The 25,426-nt window shown below is 59.9% G+C and overlaps 5 protein-coding genes across 8 annotated transcripts in view; 2 read left to right on the forward strand and 3 right to left on the reverse strand.

Moving 5' to 3' along the window:
* Positions 1 to 7,264, reverse strand: LOC120410016 (translation initiation factor IF-2-like). Of its 4 annotated transcripts, XM_039552080.1 has the most exons (4): positions 7,158 to 7,264; positions 6,250 to 6,355; positions 215 to 393; positions 1 to 69 (listed from the first exon to the last, which is right to left on the reverse strand). In XM_039552080.1, exons 1-3 carry the CDS (start codon positions 7,222 to 7,224, stop codon positions 312 to 314), a joined length of 255 nt encoding a protein of 84 aa, XP_039408014.1. In that variant the 5' UTR covers positions 7,225 to 7,264; the 3' UTR covers positions 1 to 69; positions 215 to 311. The 4 variants fall into 4 exon arrangements, 3 of the variants coding, with proteins under 3 accessions (XP_039408014.1, XP_039408013.1, XP_039408015.1); XR_005601925.1 differs by lacking the exons at positions 1 to 69; positions 215 to 393 and adding an exon at positions 4,968 to 6,068; XM_039552081.1 differs by lacking the exons at positions 1 to 69; positions 215 to 393 and adding an exon at positions 4,968 to 5,546 and having other exon boundaries at positions 7,158 to 7,263.
* A 1,329-nt stretch (positions 7,265 to 8,593) lies between these two features.
* Positions 8,594 to 10,674, forward strand: LOC104684147 (cobalamin binding intrinsic factor-like). The gene is made up of 9 exons (XM_019281031.2): positions 8,594 to 8,749; positions 8,834 to 9,016; positions 9,123 to 9,266; positions 9,341 to 9,484; positions 9,563 to 9,738; positions 9,825 to 10,062; positions 10,144 to 10,285; positions 10,362 to 10,480; positions 10,557 to 10,674. The coding sequence occupies exons 1-9, from the start codon at positions 8,650 to 8,652 to the stop codon at positions 10,616 to 10,618; spliced, it is 1,308 nt and encodes a 435-aa protein (XP_019136576.1). The 5' UTR covers positions 8,594 to 8,649; the 3' UTR covers positions 10,619 to 10,674.
* A 3,280-nt stretch (positions 10,675 to 13,954) lies between these two features.
* FEN1 (flap structure-specific endonuclease 1) lies at positions 13,955 to 16,504 on the reverse strand. Its single transcript, XM_039553177.1, is given in 3 exon segments — positions 13,955 to 15,654; positions 15,656 to 15,839; positions 16,471 to 16,504. Coding segments are annotated over 2 exon segments (1,161 nt in total). The 5' UTR covers position 15,839; positions 16,471 to 16,504; the 3' UTR covers positions 13,955 to 14,676.
* Positions 16,505 to 16,536: 32 nt separating this feature from the next.
* On the forward strand, positions 16,537 to 17,304 carry TMEM258 (transmembrane protein 258). Its single transcript, XM_039553178.1, is given in 4 exon segments — positions 16,537 to 16,620; positions 16,622 to 16,663; positions 16,755 to 16,864; positions 17,026 to 17,304. Coding segments are annotated over 4 exon segments (363 nt in total). The 3' UTR covers positions 17,153 to 17,304.
* Positions 17,305 to 18,618: 1,314 nt separating this feature from the next.
* The window catches only part of MYRF (myelin regulatory factor), a 44,335-nt gene continuing 37,527 nt past the window's right edge, over positions 18,619 to 25,426 (reverse strand). Inside the window, 8 exon segments of the mRNA XM_039552668.1 lie at positions 18,619 to 21,989; positions 22,207 to 22,281; positions 22,756 to 22,858; positions 22,988 to 23,062; positions 23,377 to 23,464; positions 23,559 to 23,837; positions 24,499 to 24,660; positions 24,762 to 24,847. Coding sequence (XP_039408602.1) covers positions 21,903 to 21,989; positions 22,207 to 22,281; positions 22,756 to 22,858; positions 22,988 to 23,062; positions 23,377 to 23,464; positions 23,559 to 23,837; positions 24,499 to 24,660; positions 24,762 to 24,847 — 955 coding nt within the window. The 3' untranslated portion in view covers positions 18,619 to 21,902.

The following is a 25,426-nucleotide window of genomic DNA, read 5'->3' on the forward strand; positions in this document are numbered from 1 at the left end:
GCCTTGCCTTGCTCATTTCTCCCTGGAAAGGGCCATGGAACGAGCACCTTGACAGCTGTTGGGTAAACCCTGGAAAGGGCAGGAAATCAGGGTTATGGGATGAGTTTTGTGCTGCCACACAACTAACTGATCACCTGTGTTGTTCCATGATCAGGGGCTGGGGTGTAAAGCAGCATTAGCATAAAAGAAGGAGCTGTATTTGCATAGGAATTACCTTGCTGGCACTTGGCATTCCTATCCCAGGCAGGACATTGCCAGGAGCTGAGATTGGCTTGGTTGGAGCAGTGTACTGAGAATGCCCAGGTGTGGGTTCAATCCCCAGAGGAGCCATTCACATAAGGGTTCGACTTGGTGGTCCTTGTGTATCCCTTCCCACTCCGGATCTCCTGTACTCTGGAAATAAAGAATAAACAGTTTTCCACTGGACTTTTAAACCCAGAGGTTTTTGCATTGGAGCGTGCAAGCCCCAGAGAAAGCGGGGGGGAGGAAGGAGAGCATCAGATCTCACCCGGCAGGTATCGGATGAGCGGCTCAAGCAGCAGCGAGCCCCGGCGAGGCCCCGGTCCCGCAGCGGGCACAGTGAGAGCAGGAGCGGCAGCAGCGGCCTCGGCGCCAGCGCCCGGCCCGGAGCGGCTCGTCCCGCTGCAGCCGCGCTCGTTGGGCGGGGCCGCGGCGGGCGGGAGGCCCCCGGGGGAGCGGCCCCGGGGCAGGGGGAGGCGGGCGCTGCTGTGCGCAGGGGGTGCGGCGGCCCCGGCAGTGGCGGGGCTGGGGGAGCTCCGCGTCCCCGCGGGGGCTGCGGGCGGGGCCGGGCCGGGAGCGCCGGCGCTCCGGTTGCGCCAGGGGGCGCCCCACAGGGCGGGCGGCGCTGAGGGAGCGGCGGCCTCGGGGGGTGCCGGGGGCAGCACGGGCGGTCCCCGCGGCCCGCCCGCTTCCAGGCGCGATCCAGCGCCTGCTGCGGGGAAGCGCCGCCCTCCCGGCGGGCCCGGCACCGGCACGGCCCCGGCTCCCCGCGGCCGCAGCGGGAGCGTAGCCGGAGCTCCGGCGGGAGCCCAGCCCCGCGCTGGCCGCAGCCGGAGCGGCAGCGCCGGGCTCGGCCCCAGCGCCAATCCCGGAGCGGCTCTTGCCAGCCGCGGCGATCCCGATCCCTAATGCCATCCCCCGTCCCACCTCAGTTCTCCGACCCCGGCAGCCGCACCCCGCCCGCCGAGAGACAAGCGGCTCGGCCCGGGACCCCCAGCAGACACCGACAGGACCCAGCCCCGAATCCCCGGGCCCGGGTCCCGTTCCCACCTCAGCGCCTCGGGCTCGGCGCAGCGCCGGGAGCAGCCCCCGGTGCCGGGCTCCGCACAGCGCCCCGAACGACGGTCCCGCCGCAGCCCGGGATGAGCAGGATGAGCGTTCACCGCACAAAGCGGAGCGGGCGCGGACCCGCCGGCATTTACGGGCGCGGGCGGGGCGGGGCGGGGCCGGCACAGGTGTGAAGGGCGGGGTCCGCACAGGTGCGCGGGGCCCCAGCGCGGCTGCGCGGGGCGGGGCCGAGGGGATTTAAGCCTCGGGAATCGGCGCCGCCGCCATTTGCTCCCTCGGCGCTCGGTGGGAGAGGCTGTGGCCGGGCCGGGCTCTATATCTCTCTATATTTCTTTTCCTTTATATTTGTCTTTACTTCTCTTCTCCTAACCCTCTCCGTTCTTCCCCCTCTGCCTCCCCTCCCCCACCCCCTACACCCCCCCCCCTACCCCCCCCCCTCTCCCCCCTAGCCCTCCCCTCCCTCCCCCCCAGCCCGGTTCCCCCCATCCCCCTCCCTGTCCCCCTACACACCCCAACCCTGCCCTACCCCTCCACCCTCTCTCCCCTTCTCCACCGTTCCTTCCCCCCCATCCCGGGTCCCCCCTGCCCCCTCACCCTGCTCCCCTTCCCCTCCCAATTCCCCCCACCTGCCCTCAATCCTCCCCCTCCGTCCCCCACCTTTCCTTCCCCCTCTACCTCCCCCTGTTCCTGTTCCCTCTTTCCCCCTCTGCATCTCGACCCCCCCCACCTGTGCTCCGTCCTCGTCCTCCCCCCCGTCCTTTCCTGTCCCCCCACCCCACCTCTCCCTGCACACCCCGAACCCCCCACCTGCGCTCCTTCTTTGACCCCCTCTGCTCCCTTCTTCCCGTCCTCTGTCCCGTCTTTCCCCCGCAGCCGCGGGGCTCGGGGCGCCGGAGAATAAAGCCCAGAGGGCCGGAGCCCGGCGCCCCTGCCCTCGCTGGAGCCCCACACGGGCCGGGCCCGCTCGGCGGGTCCCCCGTGCAGTACAAAAACAGCGCCGGGGCTCCGGCTTTCCACACATCACACTGGGGATCCCCTCCTCAGGAGGGGGTCCCGGGAGGGGGGTGGGTTCGGGAAGGGGGGTGTGTTGGGGTAGGGTGGGCCCCCTCCTGAGGAGGAGGTCCCGGGGAGGGTGGTGGGTTGGGGTGGGTCCCCTCCTCAGGAGGGGGTTCCGGGGGGGGGGGTCCGGGGGGGTGGGTGGGTGGGCCCCCTCCGGAGGAGGGGGTCCCGGGAGGGGGTCAGGGTGGGCCCCCTCCGGAGGAGGGGGTCCGGGGGAGGGGGTGGGGCGGAGGGGGGACTTTCCCCCCTCCAGTCCCCGCCCCCTCTCCCGGACCCCCTCCTCCGGACGGGGCTCGCCCCGGCCCCCTCCCCGGGACCCCCTCCTCCGGACCGGGGCCCCGGGGGGAGGGAGGGGGGCGGGTGGGGTGGGGGGGCCAGACGGGAGGGGCTGTTGTTTTGGCCTGTGGTCTCTATGTCTGTTCATGCCGCAGAGTGACGTGACCCCCTCTGCTTCCCCCCCACCCCACCCGCCCCCCTCCCTCCCCCCGGGGCCCCGGTCCGGAGGAGGGGGTCCCGGGGAGGGGGCCGGGGCGAGCCCCGTCCGGAGGAGGGGGTCCGGGAGAGGGGGCGGGGACTGGAGGGGGGAGAAGTCCCCCCTCCGCCCCACCCCCTCCCCCGGACCCCCTCCTCCGGAGGGGGCCCACCCTGACCCCCTCCCGGGACCCCCTCCTCCGGAGGGGGCCCACCCCACCCACCCCCCCGGGACCCCTCCTCCGGAGGGGGGCCCACCCTCCCCCAACCCACCACCCTCCCTGAAACCCCCACCCCCCCGGGACCCCCTCCTGAGGAGGGGACCCACCCCAACCCACCACCCCTCCCCGAACCACCCCCCCCCTCCTCAGGAGGGGATCCCCAGTGTGATGTGTGCAAAGCCGGAGCCCCGGCGCTGTTTTTGTACTGCACGGGGGACCCGCCGAGCGGGCCCGGCCCGTGTGGGGCTCCAGCGAGGGCAGGGGCGCCGGGCTCCGGCCCTCTGGGCTTTATTCTCCGGCGCCCCGAGCCCCGCGGCTGCGGGGGAAAGAGGGAAAGGGGAGAGTCAGGGAGGGATGAGGAGGGATAGGGAGAGGAGTCGGGGTGGGTTGGGGAGAACGAGAACGAGGGGGGAAAGGATGATGGACAGAGGAGAGGTAGAGGGGGAAGAGAGGGGAGTCGGGTTGGGGAGCGGGGTACGGAGAGGGGAGAAAGGAGGGGTCGAGGAGAAAGGAGGGGTACGGGGGTCGGGGATGCGCAGGGGAGCAGGGAGAGAGAGTGGGGGGCGCTGGGGAGAGGGCAGGAGCGGGGCTGGGAGAGAGAGAGGGTGTGGGGAGAGAGAAAGAGACTGGGGGGGTAGGAAAGAGGTGATAAGCGGGGGAAGAAGGAGGAGGAGAAGGGCAGGAGAAAGAGGGGGAGGAAAGAGGGGGAGCGGGGGCCTCACCCGGGCCACGCCGGGGGAGCCCGGCCCGGCCGCAGCCTCCCCGAGCTCTGAGGGAGCAAATGGCGGCGGGGGCGATTTCGGGGGCTTAAATCACCTCGGCCCCGCCCCGCGCAGCCGCCCTGGGACCCCGCGCACCTGTGCGGACCCCGCCCCGCGCACCTGAGCCGGGCCCGGCCCCGCCCCTGAAGCCGCCCCCGGCCCCGCCCGGCCCCGCCCGGGACCGCCCCAGAGCCCCGGCCCCGCCCGGCCCCGGGGCCCGCCCTGCCCGGCACGGGGGCGGCTCCATCGCTCGGGGCCCCGCCCCTCTCTCCCGGGCCGGACCCGCCCCGCGCACCGGGGCCGCACCGGGGCCGCTCCCGGGACCGGGGGTCCGGGTCGTGCCGGCGGCCGCTGCGGGTCCCGGGCGGTGCCGCCTTTCCCCCGGCGGGATTGGGGCTGGGATCGGCACCGGGAGGAGCCGCTCCGGGACGGGCGCTGGGGCCGAGCCCGGCGCTGCCGCTCCTGCTCCGGCCGGCTCTCCGCGGGGAGCCGGGGCTGTGCCGGCGCCCGGGCAGCCCCGGGATCCCGAGCCGGGCCCGACGCGCCGGGCCGGGCTCCGCTCCCAGCCCTGAGCCCCTCCCGGAGCCCGCCTTGGGCCCCACGACGCGGCCCCGGGCTCTGCCGCCAGCCCCGGACGCGGCGCTGAGTCGCTGCTCCCGAGCGCTGCGTGGGGCCGGCGAGCCCGGCTTCGGGCTGTGCCTGAGGCAGGACTCGGAGCCCAGAGACACAGACTCGCCCTGGCCCCAAGAGCCCGCTTGGAGCATCAAAACACGGCACTTGGGCTTTAATTCAGGGCCAGCAAAACGCAGCACTTCCGTTTCTCTTTGTGAGCCCGAACACACAGGACTCGCTCTCTTCCTCAAGCCCTGAGAACAGGATTTAGTCACTGTTTCTGAGTCCCAGCTCTGGCCATACCAGCCTGCTCTCAGGACTCCACAGTGCAGGATTTAGTCTCTGCTTTTAAGCTCTGCGCCTGCTTTTGAGCCCCCGAAACGCAGCACTGGGTCTCTTTTTGTGAGCCCAAAACCGCTCCGATCTCTCGCGTTCGGAGCCCCCAGAAGTGCCCGGGGCCATGGCTGGACCCCAGCTGGGCACCAGCAGCCGCTCCCTCACCCCCCGTGGGATGGGGAAGAGACCAGAGACAAAATTCCAGCTCAGAACAGTTTAATAATGGAAACCAAGACAAATGCAATCATTTGAGAGTAATGACAACACATAGTGACAGTGAGAGCAACAAGAGCAGTGGTAACAATAATGAACAGGAGACAGAGAAAATCCCCTCCACACCCCCCCCTTTAACATTATAAATCCAAAATTTAATCCAGAGCAACACAAACTCCCACTGTGGGGCATTTCCATATTCCTGTTCCTTTCTCTGGGTTCTGTCCTGGGGATTTGTGGACTGAGGGAGGCACTGGCCGCTCCTCTGGCCAAGGGGAAGGCTCCTGTGCTATTGCCATGAAGAGAGCACCTGGAATTACTGCCCTGGGAGCCCAGTCCGGTCCTTCCAGTGACTGGGGGGCACCCAGAGGGTCTTTACACGAAATGAAAATGACATCCTGGCCCAGTGCATTGACAGCAGGATTGGACACTCCTGGCCAAGGTGACCAGTCCGTGGGAGTCGCACCGGTGACCATCCAGGGGGGATTTTAACTTGGAGACTTGCAGATTTCAGCGTGCAGAAGCTCCAATTCTTTTTGGCACCTCTTGTTTAAATGTCTCCCCACTGGAAGAGGTCAATTAGTCTTTTTACTGACCTGACTGCCAGAGGCAGGGAAAACAATCAGCGTTCCCTGAACGCCTCCAGCACTTCCAAGTCCACCTGCAAGGAGTGGCCGATGGGCAGGAGCCTGCCCAGAACAGGCTCAGAGATGGGGCTTTCAACCCAAACCATTCCATCATTCCATGATCTCTGCCTGTATTGATGTTGCACTGTTCCCTCTCAAATTTAAATTCCCAAATTTAGATGATTTATTCAAGGAATCATTTTTAAATTATTCAGGAATAAAAAGGGAAGCATCAAACATACAAGAATCATTCCTACACCCACCAAACCATTCTTAACTGGAAGCCTATTCCCACATCTCTGTCCTTGTTTTGCTTTCCTGGAAAACCTTGTGATCCCAGAGTCTCTCAGAGCGATGTACTGGCATTACTGCAAGGTTTGCTCTCTCAGAGAGCCAGGGGGGTTTACAGCACTTGTTCCTCTGCATCTTTATCCTTTCATCAGCTTTCCCCTGGAACGGTGCTGTGGGAGAAGCTTGGAATTACTAGAAATGGATCAGGTTCACATTTTTTCCCCACCAGTTTTCAACTGTTTGATTTTACCAATGTGCCCAGGAACACTGCTGTGAAAGGATCAATCAGAACATCCTGAAAGAGAAAACCACCTCCAGCAGGAGCCAGAATGATCCCATTTCTGTTCTTACCTGGTCCTGCCAGAGCTCCCAACAGCCATTCCCATTCCAAAACAAGAGCTATGGAAGGCATTCCTGCTGTCCATGAGGGTGAGGAGGCAGTTCTGGATGTTCTTTGCTGTGGAATCAGAAACAAACAGAGTGTAAATGATCTTGGTGGTCCCTTCCAAGCCAAACCAGCCCGTGATTCCATGCGTGGATCAGCACCTGTCCCAACTCCATTCCAGAAACCTCCTCCCACTAACCCAGAACTTTCCTTTTTCTGCTCAACATCAGGGATTTGCTGCCGAGTGCCCCGGGCAGGGGATACCTCAGCTTCCCTGGGGCGCCTCAGCCTTCCCTGGGACGCCTCAGCCTTCCCTCTGGGACGCCCTCAGCCTTCCCTGGGATCGCAGCATTCCCTGCGCTGCCTCAGCACTTCCCTGCGCTGCTGTTCCACGCCGATCCCGTGGCCAGCGCCTGTTCCGGGCTGCAGTGCCGGGCTCTCCCCACAAGGCGGCAGCACCGGGAGCGAGCAGCCCCGGCCGGTCCCGCTGGCTCGGGGCAGCTGCGCCTTGAACCCCGCCCTGAGCCGGCGGGGCCGTGAACACAGCGGGCACAAACCCCACTGCAGATTAACCCAGATTTTACCCCAAAATGTTCATTTTGTCCCCTACAGAATCCGCCCCGGAGCGACGCCTTGGGCCCCGCACGGCCGAGGCAGCTCCGATGCCCCGTGCCCGCAGCTCCCGCTGTGCCGGGACAGCGATCCCTGTGCCAGGACACCCATCCCTGTGCCAGGACACCCATCCCTTGGGCCAGACACCCATCCCTGGGCCAGGACAGCCATCCCTGTGCCAGGACACCCATCCCTGGTGCCGGGACAGCCATCCCCCCGCGCCCCCACCGTTCGCTCGGGGCTGTCCCCGTTCCCCGCTCACCTCCGAGCCCGGAGCAGCCGCCCCGGTGCCGCGGCCCGGCCGCGCCGCTCCCCGCGCTCCCCGCCATTGCCGCTGTTGGCTCCGCGCCTGCGTTCCGGGGGCTGCGGCATTTCCTTCCGGGCCGCGGCCCCGGAAACACGAATATATTGGTATTTTCAAACCCTATGGCTCCGTAATCAGAATTCCTTACAGTCCATATCCTGTCTATAACACAGCAGATACCGGGCTTTATTTCGGAAGCAGTTTTTAAGTACATTACTATTTCTCAATACATACAGAAAAGGGAATATTTGCAGCTTTCAGTATTTTACACATAAGCCCCTCATGAATTTTCAGGCATTTTGGGGCTGTAACCTCCCTTTTCGGGGGGCACCTCACCCGGGCCCCCTCATCCCTCACTCACCTGCTCCCCCACCACATTGGGGTGTCCCAAGGGACACCATCACCCTCCAGACTCCCTGACCCCTTTTTCCTCCCATCCCAGACAAGGCACAAAACGAGTCCAAGTGCCCTGGCCAGCAGCTCGATGCTTCCATAAAGCCTTTTCCACACGCACATCCCCCCAAAAATGGAGGAAAAAAATCAAGGGAGGGCAGGGCAACCCCCCAAAGTCCCCCCAGCTTTTGTCTGGCGGCTGCCTCAGGCACAGGGAATGCCCCCGAGGATGGTTCCTCATCCTGGATTGTCCCATGGGACACTGCAAAGTGCTTGAGAAGGGCTCAGCACCCAGCAAACCATCCATGTGTTATCTGCAGCATTCCCATCCTGAATCCAAATCCAACCCTGGGCCAGTTACTGGGAAGAAAGAGCTCCCTGTCCCAGTCAAAGCCAGTGCAGCAGCCAGCACATCCTGTCCCTGCTCATCACACAGCCAGAAACCTCCAGAAGGATTCTGTGAGGGGCAGGGCCAAAACTCCTACTACAATCCCAAAAATGAACAGGCACGGCCTTCCCACCACCTATGAGCCCGGTGACCTTATGGCAGCGGGATAAGAAACCAGTTAGATGGGAATTTCCCTCTGTTATCCCGAGGTGCCTGTGTCTGACGCAGGCATTGTCCTTGAATTGCTTCCCAGCAGTGTCCAGTATGACCTTCTCCACCATTTTTCCTGGTACTGAAGTTAGATTATAAGGGCTGGAGTTTCCTGGAAAAGTCCGAGTGGGATACAGCTGGAGAGTGCCCAGCCAGCATGGACCTCCTCAGGCTTCCAGGACCTTGGCTAGATAATTGAGGTGGTTCCTTCTGGGACATACCGGGATGAACCCCATACAACATCACAGCCTTGTGGATACTGAAGTGGTCCAAGTGGTCCTCAGTGATCCCAAATGGAAAATCACCGTCCCTCCTCCCCTGCTGGATACACACATAAGGTACAGATAAGATAACACAGATAAGGGCAGCTGTGGGCGGGTAGGTGACCGGAGAAGGACACTGGGAACAGCTAAAAGCAGAGAGGACGCCCAGAGAGCCCAATTCCCACAGGATTCTGCCATGCCGAGTGGGTCAGCCTGCTCCAGGAGGATGCTTGGTGTGGCTTTGGGCATCGGGGTCCTGCTGGCCCTGGTGGGCTGCACAGCCACTGAGGACTGTGGTGAGTGTCAGCCACCCACGGAGAGCCAGGAGAGACCACGGATGGGACACGGGATCCTGGGTCTGACTTCCCCTCTCCTTCCAGTGGCCCCGCAGGAATTGGTCTCCCAGCTGCTCCAGCGCTTGGGGGGATCGGTCAGTCTCGAGGAGGCGGCGAATCCCAGCGTCCTGCTGGCCATGAACCTGGCTGGGGGGGACAGCGAGGGTCCCATCCACAAGTGGCTGCTCCAGGAGATCAAGGAGGAGGTGGTGAGGAGAGCCCAGAAAGGTAGGGAGGCAAAGGAGGGAAGGCACCCACTCCTGGGAACCCAGGTTTCCGCCAGTTCTTGGGGTGCCCAGCCCTGCCCACCCTGGCTGCCCTCTTGTCCCCACAGACATGACCTCGGGACAGGTGGCTCTGCATGTCCTCGCCCTCCTCTCCTCCTGCCAGGACCCCCAGCGTGTCCATGCCCTGGAACAAACACTCGACCTGATCCGTGTCCTGCAGCAGAAAACAGATGAGGAAATGGCCAAACTGGGTTTGTTGGGATTTGGGGGCCTGGGGGTGTCGCTGTCCCCACACGCTGTCATCTTGCCACTCTTTGCTTTGCAGAAGCCGATGGGATTCCCAAAACTTCCCTGTACAGCGTGAGCCTGGACACCCTGGCACTGTGCCTGGCTGAGGCGGGCGGTGCCCAAGGGCCATCGGTGGCCCTGGCCAAGCAGGTGCTGAGCCCTGAGAGCCACCTCTCCGTGGGTAAGGGACCCCTCTGCTCCCACATTCCCACTCTTGGGGTCTATCCCGGGACTTGGTGGTGACCCTAGGATCCCACAGACACCCGGGCCATGGTGGCACTGGCGCTGGCCTGCGTCTACGACTACGTGGAGCTCCATGATGTGCGGGATCTGCTCCGGGAGGCACTTTTCACAGTGAGCAACGGCTTCCTGGATGAGCAGGAGAAGAGGAATGGCATGATCGGGAATATCTACAGCATGGGGCTGGCCCTGCAGGTAGGGGAGGTGCCAGGGGAGTGGGGCGTCACAGCCAGCTGGTCCCATTCCCAGGTGCGTTATTCCACCTCCCACCCGCTCCACAGGCGCTGGAGGCCACAAGGAAGTTTTACGCCCCACGGCAGTGGGATTGTGCCCAGGCCTTCTCCGTGGTGTCTGCCCATGACTACCAGCAGCCCACAGCCATCGCCCAGGTGCTGCCAGCCCTGGTGGGCAGGTCCTACCTGGATGTGGCTGGCCTGGACTGCGCTGCCACCAAGGATACGTCCCCAAACAGACAGTTGCCCCTATCCCCAGTTCTGGGGACACACGGCATTCCCAGAGGTACCCTGATCCCACCTGGAGTACCCCAGACCCCGCAGGGATGTGCCAGATGCCCACCCTGCCGCTCTCTCCCTTGCACAGCCCCCATCCAGGTGCATTACTCCATCACCAACACGCTCCAAGGGAAACACTTCCACTACTCCACCTCGGTGACAGTCCCAAGTGGCTCCACACTGCTCCGGGTGATGGAGGTGGCAGCAGAGGAGAACCCCGAAGCCTTTAGGTGAGAGCCAGGGCGGCTTTGGGGTGGGATTTGGCATCTCCCCACCCAGCTCTGAGCCTCCTGACCTCTCCCGCAGCTTCCAGACGGAGCAGACCTCCTGGGGTGCCTATGTGACCTCCATCCACGGGCTGGCTGCCAGCACGGAGGACAGGACCTACTGGCAGTTCCTCAGTGCTGGGGATGCCCTTGAAGAAGGTGGGGGGGCCCCAGGGAGGTGTGGGGCCTGTGGTGGGGTCTCCATGTCCCAGCCTCACGCATCCCTCTGCCGCAGGGGTCAGCACCTACAAACCACACGCCGGGGAGCACATCCAGGCCGTCTTCAGCACCTACTGACACCACCAAGACACCCTGGACCCCGCCACGGAGCAATAAAGTGCCATTCCAGCATGTCCCTGTGCGTGGGTGTGTGTGTCCCTGGGAGAAAACACAGCTCACGTCCCTTTTGTCTTCCTTCCTGCTGAATTCCGTGAGCGCAGCTCCTCTCCTTCTCTTCCCAGCGCCGTGCACAAACACAGCCTCACCCAAACTCCGCAGAGTCAATTCCCCCCGCGCACCAACAAAGCCTTTCTCCAGCAGCCACAGGCTCGTTCCTCTGGCCACGCTCCTGTGCTTCAGTTCAACCTATCCTGATCCCCACAGAGGCTCCCCATGGCATTAATCAGATGCAATTATCTCTGTCTGATTATTACAATCCCAGTTAGCATCCGCCTGAGGCCACCAGTTGGATTTTGCCCTGGAAATCCATAGGTAGTGGCCTGGGCTTGCAGCTGGGTCACCAAAGGTTGCAGCTGACTCTAATCCCGATTCTGTGACTGTCTCCGGCCAGGAGTGACCAGCACCTCCCAGCTGAGTCCAATGGCTCTCCAGCCAGCCCCATTCCCTACTCCCACTGGTCTTGTCCAGCCAGCCCTTCAGCCTGGACCTGCTCCCAGCTGGACCCTTCCCACCCAAACCATTCTGATTCCACAGACACCATCTCCAAAAGGAGCTGTGAGGGACAGGATCCAAACTCAGGTTCCTAACAGCCCCAAAACAACATCCACCACCTTCCATCATCTCCAGGACATGTGATCTTATGCCAGACATCAGACCGGCCAGACAGGACCATCCCATGCTCAAGCCACGGTGACGGTGCCACCCTCCAGGCCCTTCTGTTACCACACGGATAAGCTGGCACCGTGTGGCAGCGTAGGAGCAGGTGTGGGAAACCAGGTGCTTCACTGGAGATGGCATTCCTGCCCTGTGCCATGTGGGATGTCCCAGGTTCCCAGTCTGCCCCTCTTCCCACGCCAAATCCCATCTTGGTGCAGTTCTCCATCACCAACAGGCTCCAGGGAACCAGGGCTGTGACGTCACACAGGTGTCCCCGCCCGCAGCACTGTGACATCAGCGCGGTGTCTCCACAGGACACGTGCCACCAGCCCCGGCTCCAGTGCGGCCACGATGGGACGTGGGTGAAGCCATGAGCGTCCTGCTCCCCGCGCTTGTCCTGCTGGTGGCCACTACGGCCGTCCTGCTGGCCGCCCGCATTCGGAAGGCACGGAAGCGCCCCGGGAGCCGGGCCGGGGGGTCCCGGCGCGGCCGAGCAGCCCCAGGGGCTCCCGGCTCCCCCCCGGCTGAGGAGACCCCTCCGCAGGGCGCGGCTGCCCCGGGAGCGCCCCGTACCTCCCCTGCGGCTGCGGCCCCGGCTGCGCCCCCTGCGCCACAGCGGCCCGGGAGCTGCAGGACCTGGTGACGCCGCTGTGGCCCGGGGGTGTCCTTCCCGCGGGGACTCGAGATTGTGGCAGCTCTCGTGGGAGGACCTGGAGCAGCTGCTGGAGCGCGGGCCGCCTGCCCTGCTGCGCCTCCTCCAGCTCCTCCAGCTCCTCTGGGAGCCCCCAGCCCTCCAGGAGCCGGCGCACAACAAGACCCCTGATCCACCGGAAAACATCCGCCGCTGGAAAAGGCTCAGTCCTCCGCAGAACCCGACACTGGTTGAGATCCTCCACCCTTCCAAGAATGTCCATCCCTCGGAAAGGCTCCTCCATTCCCGCCCAGACCCTCTGTGACCTGTGTTGTGCTCCAGTTGGAGCCTGGCCCGTTCCTGCCAAGAAGCAAGTGGAAGTGTCCTGGAGCCACCGGTGCCCAATCCATGGCTCCCCGGATCCTGTGGTGGAGCCATCTGGGAATACTCTCCGCACGCTGCTGGACAAGAGGCTCCAGCGGCAAAGGCAGCCGTTCCCATGTGCAGCGTGCTCCCTGGAGCCGCCTGTGAAGGACAAGGCTAAGGGAGATCTCCACACCTTGGATATTTCCAGCAAAGGTCTCCATCCCTGCCAGAGCCTCCATGAGATCTGCTGGACTCCAGATGGAGGAGCCCACACGGACAGGCCTCCCTGCCTCGGAGCTGTGGCTACCCACAGAACCCACAAGATACCCACGGCCAGGAAAAGCCTGGAAACACAACTGGGAGCCCGGGCCGTTCCAGCAAAGCGTTCCCAGGAGCAAGTGGCACGGCAGGAAGTGTCCTGGAGCCGCTGCTGCCCAGTGCATGGCTCCCAAGACACTGAAGCAGTGCCACAGGAGAAGACCCTCCGGGCGGCGCTGGACAAGAGGCTCCAGCGGGAACGGGAGCACGCCCTTTTCCAGGGAGCTCTCGGGAGGTGCCTGTCGTGGCTCAGGATGCAGCTCGTGGCAGCAGCTGGCACGCTCCGTAGCTTTCTTTGTGCTGAATAAATCAGGCGTTTCCCCAAAAGCTGTCTGAGAATTCCCACTGTTCTGGTTTCCACTGGGACAGGGCTCCTTTCTTCCCTGGAGCTGGCACATGTCAGGTTTGGATTCAGGATGGGAATGCTGTGGGTAACACATGGGTCATGGTCCAGCCAGCCAGAAAACTGGGATGAGGAAGTCAAAAACTCAATTTAATTAGAACTAAGAGGTGGAACAGGGGAAAAGGTGGAAAAGTATTCCAGTTTTCCCATGGGGAGACTGCCCACACCTGCTGACCCTGAGAGCCCCAAATGCCCCATGCCCTCTCTGATCGGCTCTGCTGGGTCCCTGGCTTCCCACAGCACCTGCTCCTGGGATAAGGAGGGGAACTGGAATTCATTAATAATAATAATATCAGTGTCTGAAGCAGTGGGAATCTTTGTTTGGAATGAGAAATGGAGGAAAAACTAAGTGAAATACCATGAAGCACCAGGTCGGGAGAGGGTGACGGAAAAGCAGCTTTTAGAATTGGTAAATTTCCCAGACTTATTTCCAGATATTATTATTTTAAAATTATTTTTTATCCCTCCACCACAAAACCATTCCTGTATTTATGAAGATATTTGGAGATAAGAGGAATACTTAATTAAAAAACTTCTGGGGAAAAAAACCAATTATGGATTGAAACATTTAAGAGAATCCACAGCATGGAAACATAAATCCCAATTTTAGCAATATTAATGGATAATAAACATGAAATATTAATTTCCCCACAAAGCAAGCCAGCTTCTTATTTTCCAAACTGGCCAAGAGCAAACTCACGGATTTTTGATGTCTACGAAGCATCCAAAGAGCTCAAAACTGGAATTCTCCATGTTCCAGACTGCACTTGGTTTGTTGGCTGTTACGGAATTCCCTGTAAAACCGGGATTTTCATTTGAAAACATGGTTTAAGCCACTTCTCTGGAAAAAGAGAAACAGTGTCCTTGTATTCAAATTTTATTCTGGAAACCAAACCCATCCTGTGGCTCTGACACGCAAAAAACCTACAGAAAATACAGAATAAAATAAGAAATAAGAGGTTTTAATTCCCATCCTCGGACCTGGAAGTGTGTACAACATGGAAAGATGCCTCTGGGATTCAGGGACTGAAGAGGCTGCAGTTCTAGGCTTATGGCTATTTTTATTTTTAAGCATTTCTAAGCAAATTTCAGGCTGGGAGAGCTGCAGTCTGGGCTCAGCTTTCCTTGGATTACACACTAAAAGCGGGCCAGGACACTGCTGGAATTGAGATAACAACTGGGTTTTGAATAAGGAGAGTGACCACGAAAAGGGAAGGAAAAACCTTAATAAACTCTCATTTAAGGGAGAATTTTACCTCATTACTTGAAGCCTCCTTCCCAATTCCAGCTCGCCTTCCACTCCTATCTTCCCAGTTTCTGCTTGCATCTACCTCTTTTGGGATGGATGGGATCAGCCTGAAATCTAGTTTGTCCTGAGTCTGCTCTGCAGCTGCTTAGCTTTGGAATTCTGAAATCTGGGAGTGTTTGTGCCCAGCAGCTGTTCCACTCTCCTGGCCTCACCCATTCCTTCCCAGCACTAGCACACGCAGCACTGACACACAGCTGTCTGTCATTCCTCTAAAATTGCTCCTTAAGCCCCCAAAAAACCTAGTCCCAGAGGTCTGCGGGTGCCCAATCTGGTTATTTTCCCTTTTTAGTCTTTGTGGCTGCTGCACTGTTGGGCTTGGAGTTGGTCTTGGCTTTCTTCTTGGCCGCTCCCTTGGGCTCTGGCTCCTTGCGCTTGGCTGAGGTGATGGACCCGGTGACCTTGAAGAAGTCGTCGAGGCGGCCCTGGGTGCTCCCCTGGCGGCTCTTGCTCAGCCTCCTGACGCCGTTGCGGATGCGCTCCTCGTTGAACTGCTTCTCCCCACACATGAACTGCACCAGCTGCTCCTCGTCCGGCTCGCTCCACTTCAGCTCCACAGCGTCGGGATCGATCACGTCGGGCTCCAGGAAGAGCTTCTGGGCCTCCCTGTGCAGCCAGTTCTCGGGCAGGGGGTACTTCTTGGTGTCGAGCTGCTGCACGATCCTCTCGATGGATTTGTGCTCCCGGATGAGCTCCACGGCGCGCTTCGGCCCGATGCCGCGGATGCTGGCGCAGTAGTCGCAGCCCAGCAGGATGCACAGGTCCACAAACTGCTCCCAGGTCAGCTGCAGATCCTGCAGGATCCGGTTCAGGTGGAACTCCTGGATGGGCAGCTTCTTGGTCTCGCTGGCCGTGAGGTGCCGCATCAGCACGGGGCTGCCGAAGGTGAGGCAATCCATGTCCTCTGTGGCGGCGGCGTACACCTTCCCGGCCTTCACCAGGGTGGCACAGCTGGCCTCCGCCTCTCCGGGTGCCTCCACGTAGGGAATTCCCATCAGCGTCAGCAGCTTCTTGCACTCCTGCGTATGCTGCGGGGTCACCTTGACCAGCCTCTTGCTGTACTTCTCGATGTTCTCCTCCTCCCCGGCCTCCTGCGCTTCCTGCAGGTGCTTCTCTGCCTCGGCCCGCCGCTCCGTGCGCTTGGCCAGCTCCCCGGATTTCAGCTGCGGGGGCTTCCCGTCGAACACGTACACCGGCTTGATGCCGTTCTCCACCATGCGGATGGTGCGGTAGAACATTCCCATGAGGTGGCCTGGTGGTCTCCCCGTCCTCATTCTGGAGCACGTCGGCTCCCTGCCGCACGGCGATCAGGAACTGGTAAATGCTCATGGAGGCGTCGATAGCCACTTTCCGGCCGAAGTAGGACTTGATGTCGTTCTCCCGGATGGCCCCGGGAGCCACGTCGGCAATAAGCTTGGCCAAGCCATGGATTCCCATCCTGGGGAACGGAAAAGGGGATTCTGGGAGCGGGCTCTGCCTGAGGACCGCTGGGCCACCCAAGGAGGGGGGAGCAAAGAGGGCAGTGCTTCCCCTGCAAACCATCACTCCAAGGGCTGCGGCCTCTACTGGCACCCGTTATCCCGAGTCCAGCCTCAGGCCACCCTTATCCCTCACCATACCCCCCCCCGGGCCCATCCTCACTCCCCTTCCTACCTCTTGCCCCTCCCATCCCAATCCCCCTCCTCAAAATTCGATTATCTCCACCATTACAACCATGCGGACCCAATCACCTTCCTATTCTTATCTCCTTACCTCCCAGCTCCCCAGGCCTGCCATCAACCCCTCTTCCCTCCTCCTCAGATCCCCCGCTCCCCCTCAGCCGCCATTACCCCCTCGGAGCCCCGCTCCCCCTCAGATCCCCCGCTCCCCCTCAGCCGCCATTACCCCTCGGAGTCCCCGCTCCCCCTCAGGTCCCCCGCTCTCCCTCAGCCGCCATTGCCCCCTCAGATTCCCCATTCCCCCTCAGCCGCCATTACCCCCTCGGAGTCCCCGCTCCCCCTCAGATCCCCCGTTCTCCCTCAGCCGCCATTGCCTCCTCAGATCCCCCGTTCTCCCTCAGCCTCCGTTACCCGGCCGCTCGCGCGCCGCCGCTCCCGCGCTCCGCCGCCGAGCCCGCCGGGAGCCGCCGCCAGCCAATGGGGAAGCGGCTCGCCCTCGCCGCGCCTCGTTCCCGCCCTCACTTCCACTTCCGGCGGCGGAGGGGGGCGGACGTGCGGCGGTGGGGAGCGGAGCCGACGTGTCTCAGAGGGGACCGGCGACATGGTGAGGGCGGGGATGGGGGGACCGGAGGTGGCCACAGGGGGCCCGGCCCGGTGGCCGCCCGGCCCCGCTGAACAGCGCCGTGTCCCCGCAGGAGCTGGAGGCGATGAGCAGATACACGAGCCCGGTGAACCCGGCCGTGTTCCCGCACCTCACCGTGGTGCTGCTGGCCATCGGCATGTTCTTCACCGCCTGGTTCTTCGTGTATCCCCGCGGCTGAGCGCGGGGGAGCGGGCGGGGGGTGCCGTCCCCTTGCTGCGCCTCCCAGTCCCGGATTATCGCCCTAATTCCCGGGGCAGGGGAGCGGGTGGGGGTCCCCTCGCCTTGCTGTGCCTCTGTTATCACCTTAACCCCCGTCCCGGCAGCTACGAGGTGACATCCACCAAGTACACCCGGGACATCTACAAGGAGCTGCTGATCTCGCTGGTGGCCTCGCTCTTCATGGGCTTCGGCGTCCTCTTCCTGCTGCTCTGGGTCGGGATCTACGTCTGAATGCCCCGGGGGGCCTGGATGGGCGACTCGGGGAAGATCTTTTTATATTTCTTTTATATTTCAACGAGAAAATGCCTGGAGCAGGTGTGGTCTGCGGCAGGCAGTGACCCACAGGTGAATAAAAGTGGCTCTGTGACACACGTGCCTGGGAACTCCTGGTTTGTCTTCTTTTTTTTTGGTTTTTTGGTTTGGTTTTTTTTTTCCACCTGGCTTTTCCAAATGGCTTGGATAGAATTACGGGGGTGGAAAGGCCCTCTAGGATCATCCAGTCCAACCATTCTTCCAGCACTGCCAAGGCCACCACCAACCCCTGTCCCCAAGTGCCACATCCACGTGGCTTTTAAATCCCTCCAGGGATGGGGACTCCACGCCTGGAGCCTGTTCCAGTGCTCTAAAACCCTTTCCATGAAGGAATTTTTCCTAATGCCCAACCTAAACCTCCCCTGGTGCTGCTTGAGGCTGTTTCCTCTTGTCCTGTCACTTGTTCCCTGGGAGAAGAGACCAGTCCTACCTGGCTCCACCCTCCTGTCAGGGCAAGTTGCGGAGAGTGAAAAGGTTCCCCTGAGCCTCCTTTTTTTCCATGTTGGCACAAGATCCAGGTGCCTTGGGATATGGCCAGTGTTATCCCAGATTGCAGTGCTGTGTGTGGTCACGAGTGTTGCAGTGCCACCTTGTGTCCTGCTGCAGCCACGCTGTGCAAAAGAAATCCTGAATCTGCTTTTAAGTCCTCAGCCGCCTTTGCCATCGCATCCCCTCACCCCTTTTTTTGGGAATGCTGTGCCTCTTCTCATCCCCAACCAGGAGTTTTGTGGCCCCTCGTTGGATGTGCCCTTCATTAATTCCTGAACTACCTGCCTGGCCTAGAAACAAGGAATTGATTGATGGGTCTTTAAGAGGCAGATTGGAAGTTTAGCCCAGCTTTCAAACAGCTCCAGTTCCACATCACAGTTCAAGCCCCGATTTCCTATTTGGGATGGCAGATTTCCTTCTGTGGACTTTTGGATCCTTCTGGATCTGAGCCTGCCCTCTGACGTGTGAGCAATGATAGGGCAGAGGCAGATTTTCCTGTTCCTTTGTTTTTCCTTCCTTTCTCCTCTTTTCCCCTCTTCCTTTCTCCTTTTTTCCCTCCTTTTCTTCCTTCTCATTTTTTTCTTCTTCCTCCTTTCTTTGTCCTTCCTGCTTTCTTTTTCCTTTTCCCCTTGTCTATTTAACCTTTCTTTTCCCTTTTTATTTTCTTCAGTTTTCTCCTCCTTCCTTCATTTTCCCCTCCTAGTTTCTTTTCCCATCTTCCTTTCTTTCCCCTCCTTCCTTTCTCCGTTTTATCCCCATTCCAAAGAATCATGACTGGGCATATCCAGAAATTTCCACCGACTACAGACCAGGAATTTCCTCCATCCCGTGGGCAGTTCTACAGCCACTCATCTGAGTTATTCCCTAGGAAGGGAGGAAGACACCAGGAGCCATCCTTGGATACAAAGCAGTATTTATATATTTTATTCATATGGGCACATTTACCTCCAGCATAAAACAAAGTCTAAATAAGCAAAACAAAACAAAACAAAAAAAATCCGGGGAATCCGGAGACTCAGCCCTCAAATTCAGCAAAATATAAATATAAATCAGGAAGAAAAGAGGGAAACCACGCTTGTTCCCCACAAATAAAAACCAGGAATCAATAATAACCTGCTACAAATGCAACTCTACAAACTGGCTGGCAAAATACAGTGATTAAAGCTGTGGCAGCAACATTTAAACCAACAAAATTAGTGCTTAACGTGGTGGTTTTTTCCTTAATTCTTCCAGTGGTGCCATAGTCTCTATTTACAGGCTTTAAGCTCCAACAGTAGGACAGAAGAGTTGGGAATTTGCTTTTGAAACAACTCCCAAACAGCCTCGTTTTCCACCCTTTTGTCTTCCTTCCTGCCAGGAATGTCTCTTTGCCGCTGGATAGGGAGGGATTTCGCCAAGCTGGAGAGGTCGGCTCAGAATTCCCTCCTCCCTCCGTCGCACGCAGGGAAAGGCCTGATTGTGAACTCTCTTGGTACTGATTGGGGACAGGGAAAGGGCAGAGATGCGTTTTTGGGGGGAAATCCATGCACACAGCTGTTTCCACGGGCCTGGAAGCAATTCCATGACTCCTTCATTTTAGAATTCTGAACCCCTTTTGAGCTTGTTCCTGCCTCGCTGGGAAGCAGCCGATGGATGACTTTTTTTCATGGAATCCTGGAACGGTTTGGGTGGGAAGGGACCTTAAAGCCCATCCAGTCCCACTCCCTGCCATGGGCAGGGACACCTCCCACTAGTCCAGGCAGCTCCAAACCCATCCAGCCTGTCCTGGAACGCTTCCAGGGACGGAGCATCCAAAACTTCTCTGGGCAACCTGTGCCACTTTAAGACATAAGGTACTACTGACGCTAAAAACTTCATCCTGAATCCCTGTCCTCTCCTGATCCCAGGGATTGCTGCCAGCTCCGTGTGGGTGGGGCTGGCCTCGGCACTCCAGGAATCGCCACATCCCAGTTAAACCGCCCGGGGCAGCGTTTCTGAGGCAGCATTTGGGAATCTATGTGGGAAAACACGGTTCCCTGGGGCTGTTCCATAAGGAGAAAGGCACTAGGGATGTTTTTTCCGAGCCCCCAGGCACTTGGTTTGTCGGGGATCTTCCCTAAATCCCATGGCTGAGCATCCTGGGGCCACCTGAGAGATCCCAGCTCCTCCTGGGCCACCGCTGATTGATTCCTTCCCTCAGGAGTGGGGTGGGATGTACTGGGGGGCTGAGGGGGGGGTGATTGCAGGCTCTGGCCCCCCAACATTCCCTGTTTCCCCCTCCAGGGGCTTTTATCCCAGCTCGGCATCACTCACCTGAGGAAGGACATGCCAGCCTGGGCCACTGATTGCCAGGGGACAATGAACCTGCCAAGGAAGCCACTTCCCAGTTTACAACCAGGAAAAGCCACTCAGGGCAGGTGGAGGGAAGAGCGCTGAGCTACATCCAGGTGTTTCCTTCCCAATTTCAGGGAAAACCAGAGAATCCTGCTGAGCATGGAGCCCCCCTGCTTGTGCATAGCCTTGGGGCGTCCTGTTGTTCTGCTGAGCTTCCCCAAATTGGGTTTTCCAACTGCTTGGCTGCTTGGAATTCCCCGCTCGCCCACTATTCCCTGCTTCCCAGGATTCAGTGGCTTTTAGTAACTGTAATTCAGTGTTTGCTGCTTCCAGGCCTTCCCTACAAACAGTTCTTGGGGGCAGATGCCAACTCCAAGGGAATTCTAGGGCTGCTTTGCTGGGATAAGCTCAGGAGGGGGATGACGGGAGATAAAACCAGACATGCCCAGGAACCATCACTTCACCTGGACAAAATCCACCTTTGTTTTTCCGGAGCAGCTTTAGAGTGTCCTTAGGATCAGCATGCGGCATTCCCCCCTCACTGTTTCCTCAGGGAAATCCATCTTGGAATAACCTGGAGGTGGCAGAGCCTCCAGGAACACAGACAACTCCTTCGTAGCACGAGGAGCAGGACGGGGAGGAGGAAGCACAGGGAGCCACTGGGCTTTCCCACGGGACACACGTGGCTCAATGAGGCCAGAAGGAAATCCCGGCTTTTTTACGGCTTAAACCCCACAAGAATTCAGTAGTTTAGCAAGTTAAGGACTTGTAACAGTAAAATATCCCAAATCCCCCCAGCACAACTCCGTGAGGGCAGGGACAACCTGCAGCCGCTGCCATCCCAACTTTTGGGAGAACACCACCCCGGTCCCGAGGCAGAGATCCCACCTGGATGCAGATCCCGGTGTTCCCAGGGACTCAGCCTTGCTCTGCAGGGCAACTCCAGGCTTTGCCAGGGCTGCACATCTGGGCAGAGGTTGGCATTGGCTCCAGAGCCAACCAGGCAGCTCCGCACACGCCACTTCCAAGCGGACAAAAATGGATCCCACCACGCTTAACATGGGTGAGTCCCGGTCATTTGTCACCCCTGGCCTGGGGACAAGAGTCCCCAGGCACGGCATGGCCCCAGCAGCAGCCTGAGTGGGGGTTTTATCCATCCAGACCTGGATATCCCACATGGATATGGGATTTAAGAGCACAGAGAAGAGGGGGGATGACGTCAAAGCTGCTCCTTCTCCGGTTGTTCCCAGAGGAATGTGTCCGTTGGCAGGTCCGGGAGTCTCTGGGAAGTCTGCAGGAAGTGGCCCTGGGCCGAGCAGAAGGAACAGCAACTCCAGTGTACGACTTCCAGTAGATCCAGGCACAGCCCTCCTTTCCAGGCCAAACTCCAGCGTTTGCCTCTCGGAAAGGGCTCCAGTGTTGAAGCAATTCCAGTGTTGTGAAGAACTGATGTGGGACATCGGGAACACCAGGATGGGGCTCCCACCCCTGGAAGGAGCATCCCTCTGGGATGTGGCAGAGCCGTCCACGCTCAGTCTGGTGTGCTACTTCCAAATCCAGTGTTGGAAGGGGAGGGGAAGTGATGGAGGAGGACACAAACATCCCCATAAGGGAAGGAGAGGGATGTGGGATGCTGGGAATCGGTGCGAGGTCCCCCCGGGAGCCACCACAGGGCTGGTGGTGGCTTTTAGGTCCTGTGTGTGCTGAGCTTCAGTGTCTCCAGCCACCAGCATTCCAGCTCCGGAGCCGCCGCAGGACACGGGGATGAGGTGGGGCTGGGGGCCAGCGGAGCAGGGAATTCAGGAGGCTCCCAGTGGCACCAGTCCCCCTCCTGTCTCCAAGCAGAGGGCACTGGTGCTGCCGGGACTCACTCACAGAGCCAGTAGAACTGGAAGTAATAGTCAGTGAAGAGGTGTCCCAGCTGCTCCGGGGAAGCGCCGCAGTCGGCTCGGCCCTGGGAACGGGAAAAGCAGCTTAGAGAGGGGTGCGACTCCAAGGGCGGAATTCTGCCTGGATTACAGGCTGGGGCAGGGAAAGATCGTCCTCCCACCACCCACAGGACTGTGGGAAGCTCTCGGTGCCACGTGGTTGCCAAACCTGCGTTTCCCACATTTCATAGATCCCACACTTCCCTCCTGCCACGTGGTCCTGGACAAGCTGCGAGTACTCACCGGCTGCGCCACTCGGAAGTGGTAGGAAAACTCCCGGAATGACAGCATCACCAGAGGCCAGCGGTGCGTGGTGTCCTGGGGAAGGAAGGAGGAGGGCTGGAATGAGGTCAGGGACAAGCTTGGGGAATGTTCTCCAGGCCGGATTTGTGAGGAAATCCACGGCCTCGCACCGTGGAGTGACCCACGGATATTTCCTGGAGCACAAGTGGGATGAGGAAGGGCTCTGGGAGCTGGGAAAGGGGCTCAGCCTGGAGAAAAGGAGGCTCTGCGGGGACCTTCTGGCTCTCCACAACTCCCTGGCAGGAGGGGGCAGCCAGGTGGGATCAGACTCTGCTCCAGGGGAGGTTTAAGTTGGATATTAGGGAAAATTCCTTCATGGGAAGGGCTGCCCAGGAGAGCAGAGCAGTCCCCATTCCTGGAGGGATTTAAAAGCAGCGTGGATGTGGCACCTGGGGACATGGTGGCCTTGGCAGTGCTGGGGGAAGGGTTGGACTTTTCCAGCCTCAAGGGGTTCCATGTGTATTTTGTGAGCTGTCCCCTTCTCCCTACCTGTGCATCCATGGAGTCGGTGGAGCTGTTCCCGCTCACAGCATCCTGGCAGGGATCACTGGAGACAAGGCCACAAAGGGAGATGGACACAGCGGAGGAGGAGCTGGGAAAACAGGACATCATGAGAGCCTGGAAGGGGGAACGTCTGTCCCATTCCCATGGAGACACCGTGGCCACATCAGCCACTCCAGGGGCTCCCAAAGGACATGATCCACGATCCACGGGCACTCACTTCATCTCCAGGGTCAGGTTGGTGTTCACGGCTGTCTGCTGGCTCACAGGGATGCGGTAGCTGAAATTCCCAGTCCTGGGAACACAGAGAGGGCGTTAGATGTCACCAGGCGGTGGGAAGGCTGGGACAGGACCCAAAATCCCTGGCAGGCTGAGAATTCAGAGTGGAGGACTTCCCAAATGTCCCAAGGATGAGCCCACCACCAAACACAACCCCTGAGGGAAGGCTGGGAGCACCAGCTCCTCTTCCCATGGAGTGACATGAGGTGATGGCAGAAAACACCCAAAAAAGTCTTGGAAAAACTCCCAGATTTTTCCTATTTTCTGCTCCCACAGTGCTGCTGCCACAGAAGTGCCACCAAGGTGCCACAGCCAGCCCTTCCCGCTCACCTGCAGGCGTCGGCAGCGGCGCAGTACTGGGAATGGATGGCCAGGTTGATCTCCAGGATCCGGATGGATTGCAGCACCGGGCTTGGCCCTGCCGGGGGGAGGACAGGATGTTTAGGAACAGCAAAGGGTGGAAAATCCCGAGGGAGTAGGCTGGGAGGGGAGAGCAGGTGGGATGCACGTACCATCCGTGCCGGGCTGCTCCGTGCGGGGCCGCTCGCTCACCGGCTGCCGGAGGCTGCGCTGCTGCCGGGAGTTGCTGCGGGAGAGCGAGAGGTTGGAGATGTACTTGGATTTGCCCTGGATGTGGGAGAAGGGGGAGGAGGGGCTGGCATTGGGGCTGCTGAAGCTCTGAGACCTGTCAGGAGTCTTTGGCCACTTGGTGTAGGAGGTGGATTTCCCGGCGATGCCCCTGGATTTGGCTTTGATATTTGTCACTGGCAGGAGGGAGGGCTGGCTTTGGTCTGTGGAAAAATGGGAGAGAAGGTTGTGCTGGGAGAGGCTGGGACGACCGGGATCACCCTGTCCCCATCCTGATGCTTCCCAGATTGCCCAGAGAAGCTGTGGCTGCCCCATCCCTGGAAGTGCTCCAGGCCAGGTTGGACAGGGCTTGGAACAACCTGGGATAGTGGAAGGCGTCCCTGCCCAGGAACTGGATGGGCTTTAAGGTCCTTCCAACCCAAACCATTCCAGGATTCTGCGCTTCCATTCCCTCTGTGCCTGATGGAGAGGTGATAGAATGAGGAGGGAATGAGGTCAGGCCTCAAGGTAGGGCTGCTCAGGTGAGCTGAGCCTGGTGTAGCTTCCCATGACATTTTGCTGGCAACGTGGGAAGCTCCAAATCCTTTCCAGCCCCCACATTCCCCTGGCAACAGGATCTGAACTGCACCCCATGGGCAGAGAAGGATATAAAGGATATATCCAAGGATAAGGATGGAAAGGGCATCAGCTGTTAGAGAGCTTCCAAAGGAGTGGGATGAGGATGAGGAAGGATCTGGAGGGGAGAGGGAGCTGGAATTGTTCACCCCAGAGGAGACCTTCTCACAAGGAGCAGGGCAGGGGACACGAGGTGACACAAACCTTGCAGGTGCCCCAGCATTTCTGGGAATCTGGGCTGGCCCTCACCTGTCCGGTTGGTGGCATGGGCAGGGCTGGTCTCCGAGGGGATAACAGAGGAGACATCAGTGGGAGCAGCGGAGCAGCACAGGGAAAAACAGGGAGGGCTGAAACAGGCCAGCACACCACGACCGGGAATGCCAAGGGCCACTCCGTGTGTGTCCTCCGGGGCTGCAGGGACACAGGGAGTAAGTCAAGGGATGGAAGGGGAGCAGCACCCGGTGTCCTGCAGCCCTTCCATGAAACCAGAGCCATCCCAAGCCACCACGCACCGTGCTCCGGGGGGGCCCTGCTGCCGGCTCCGTCAGACGCGGCCGTGGATCGCACTGTCTGCGTCTTGTCGATGTTCTGGCTTGACCTGGAATGCAGGAAAAGATGCTGGAAACCCCCTGGATGGGGACAACGGGGTCGCTTGGAGGTGGGGAGAGAAGTGGCTGCAGCAGGATGGGAAGAGGGACATGGAGCAAAGGGAAACGTGGAGAAGAGCAGAGTGGAGGGATCTGGGAAAGGCAGGAGAAAGGCACACGAGCCATGAAGACTACAGGGAGGACTCAGAAGTTCCACAGGGAATTGTGTGGCAGTTCCATGTCTGGCAGGGAAAAGTCTCAGCTGGTCCAGAGGATGCTGGCAATGCTCCTGGAACATCCTGGAACAGGGTGTACATGGCAGATTTGACTCCCACCAGGGATCTCCTGGGTGGATTTAGGTGCTTGGGAAACAACAGGCTCCAAGCTGTCACCATTCCCTAAGGAATGTGCCCCTTATCCCTTGAAGACAGACTGTTCCTCACCTTGTTCTTTAGAAACACACAATCCCCCCCCACATTCATCCCACGGAATTCCAGGTGTTTCACTGCAGCTATCCAAGACCTGAGCATCTCCCGAGGATAAGGGAGATGGGAAAGGGAGGGAATCTTTCTTCCAGGTCTGCAGCACAA

This window comes from Corvus cornix, chromosome 5, assembly GCF_000738735.6.
Source record: "Corvus cornix cornix isolate S_Up_H32 chromosome 5, ASM73873v5, whole genome shotgun sequence".
In the NCBI taxonomy this organism is placed as follows: Eukaryota; Metazoa; Chordata; class Aves; order Passeriformes; family Corvidae; genus Corvus; species Corvus cornix.

Excerpts from the sequence above, each read along its gene's own strand:
- LOC104684147 (XM_019281031.2), top strand. The coding sequence starts at position 8,650 with ATGCCGAGTGGGTCAGCCTGCTCCAGGAGGATGCTTGGTGTGGCTTTG. Across the intron at positions 9,739-9,824 it reads GCATGGGGCTGGCCCTGCAG|GCGCTGGAGGCCACAAGGAA; the intron begins GTAGGGGAGGTG and ends CCCGCTCCACAG. Across the intron at positions 10,063-10,143 it reads GACACACGGCATTCCCAGAG|CCCCCATCCAGGTGCATTAC; the intron begins GTACCCTGATCC and ends TCCCTTGCACAG.
- LOC120410016 (XM_039552079.1), bottom strand. The coding sequence starts at position 1,155 with ATGGCATTAGGGATCGGGATCGCCGCGGCTGGCAAGAGCCGCTCCGGG.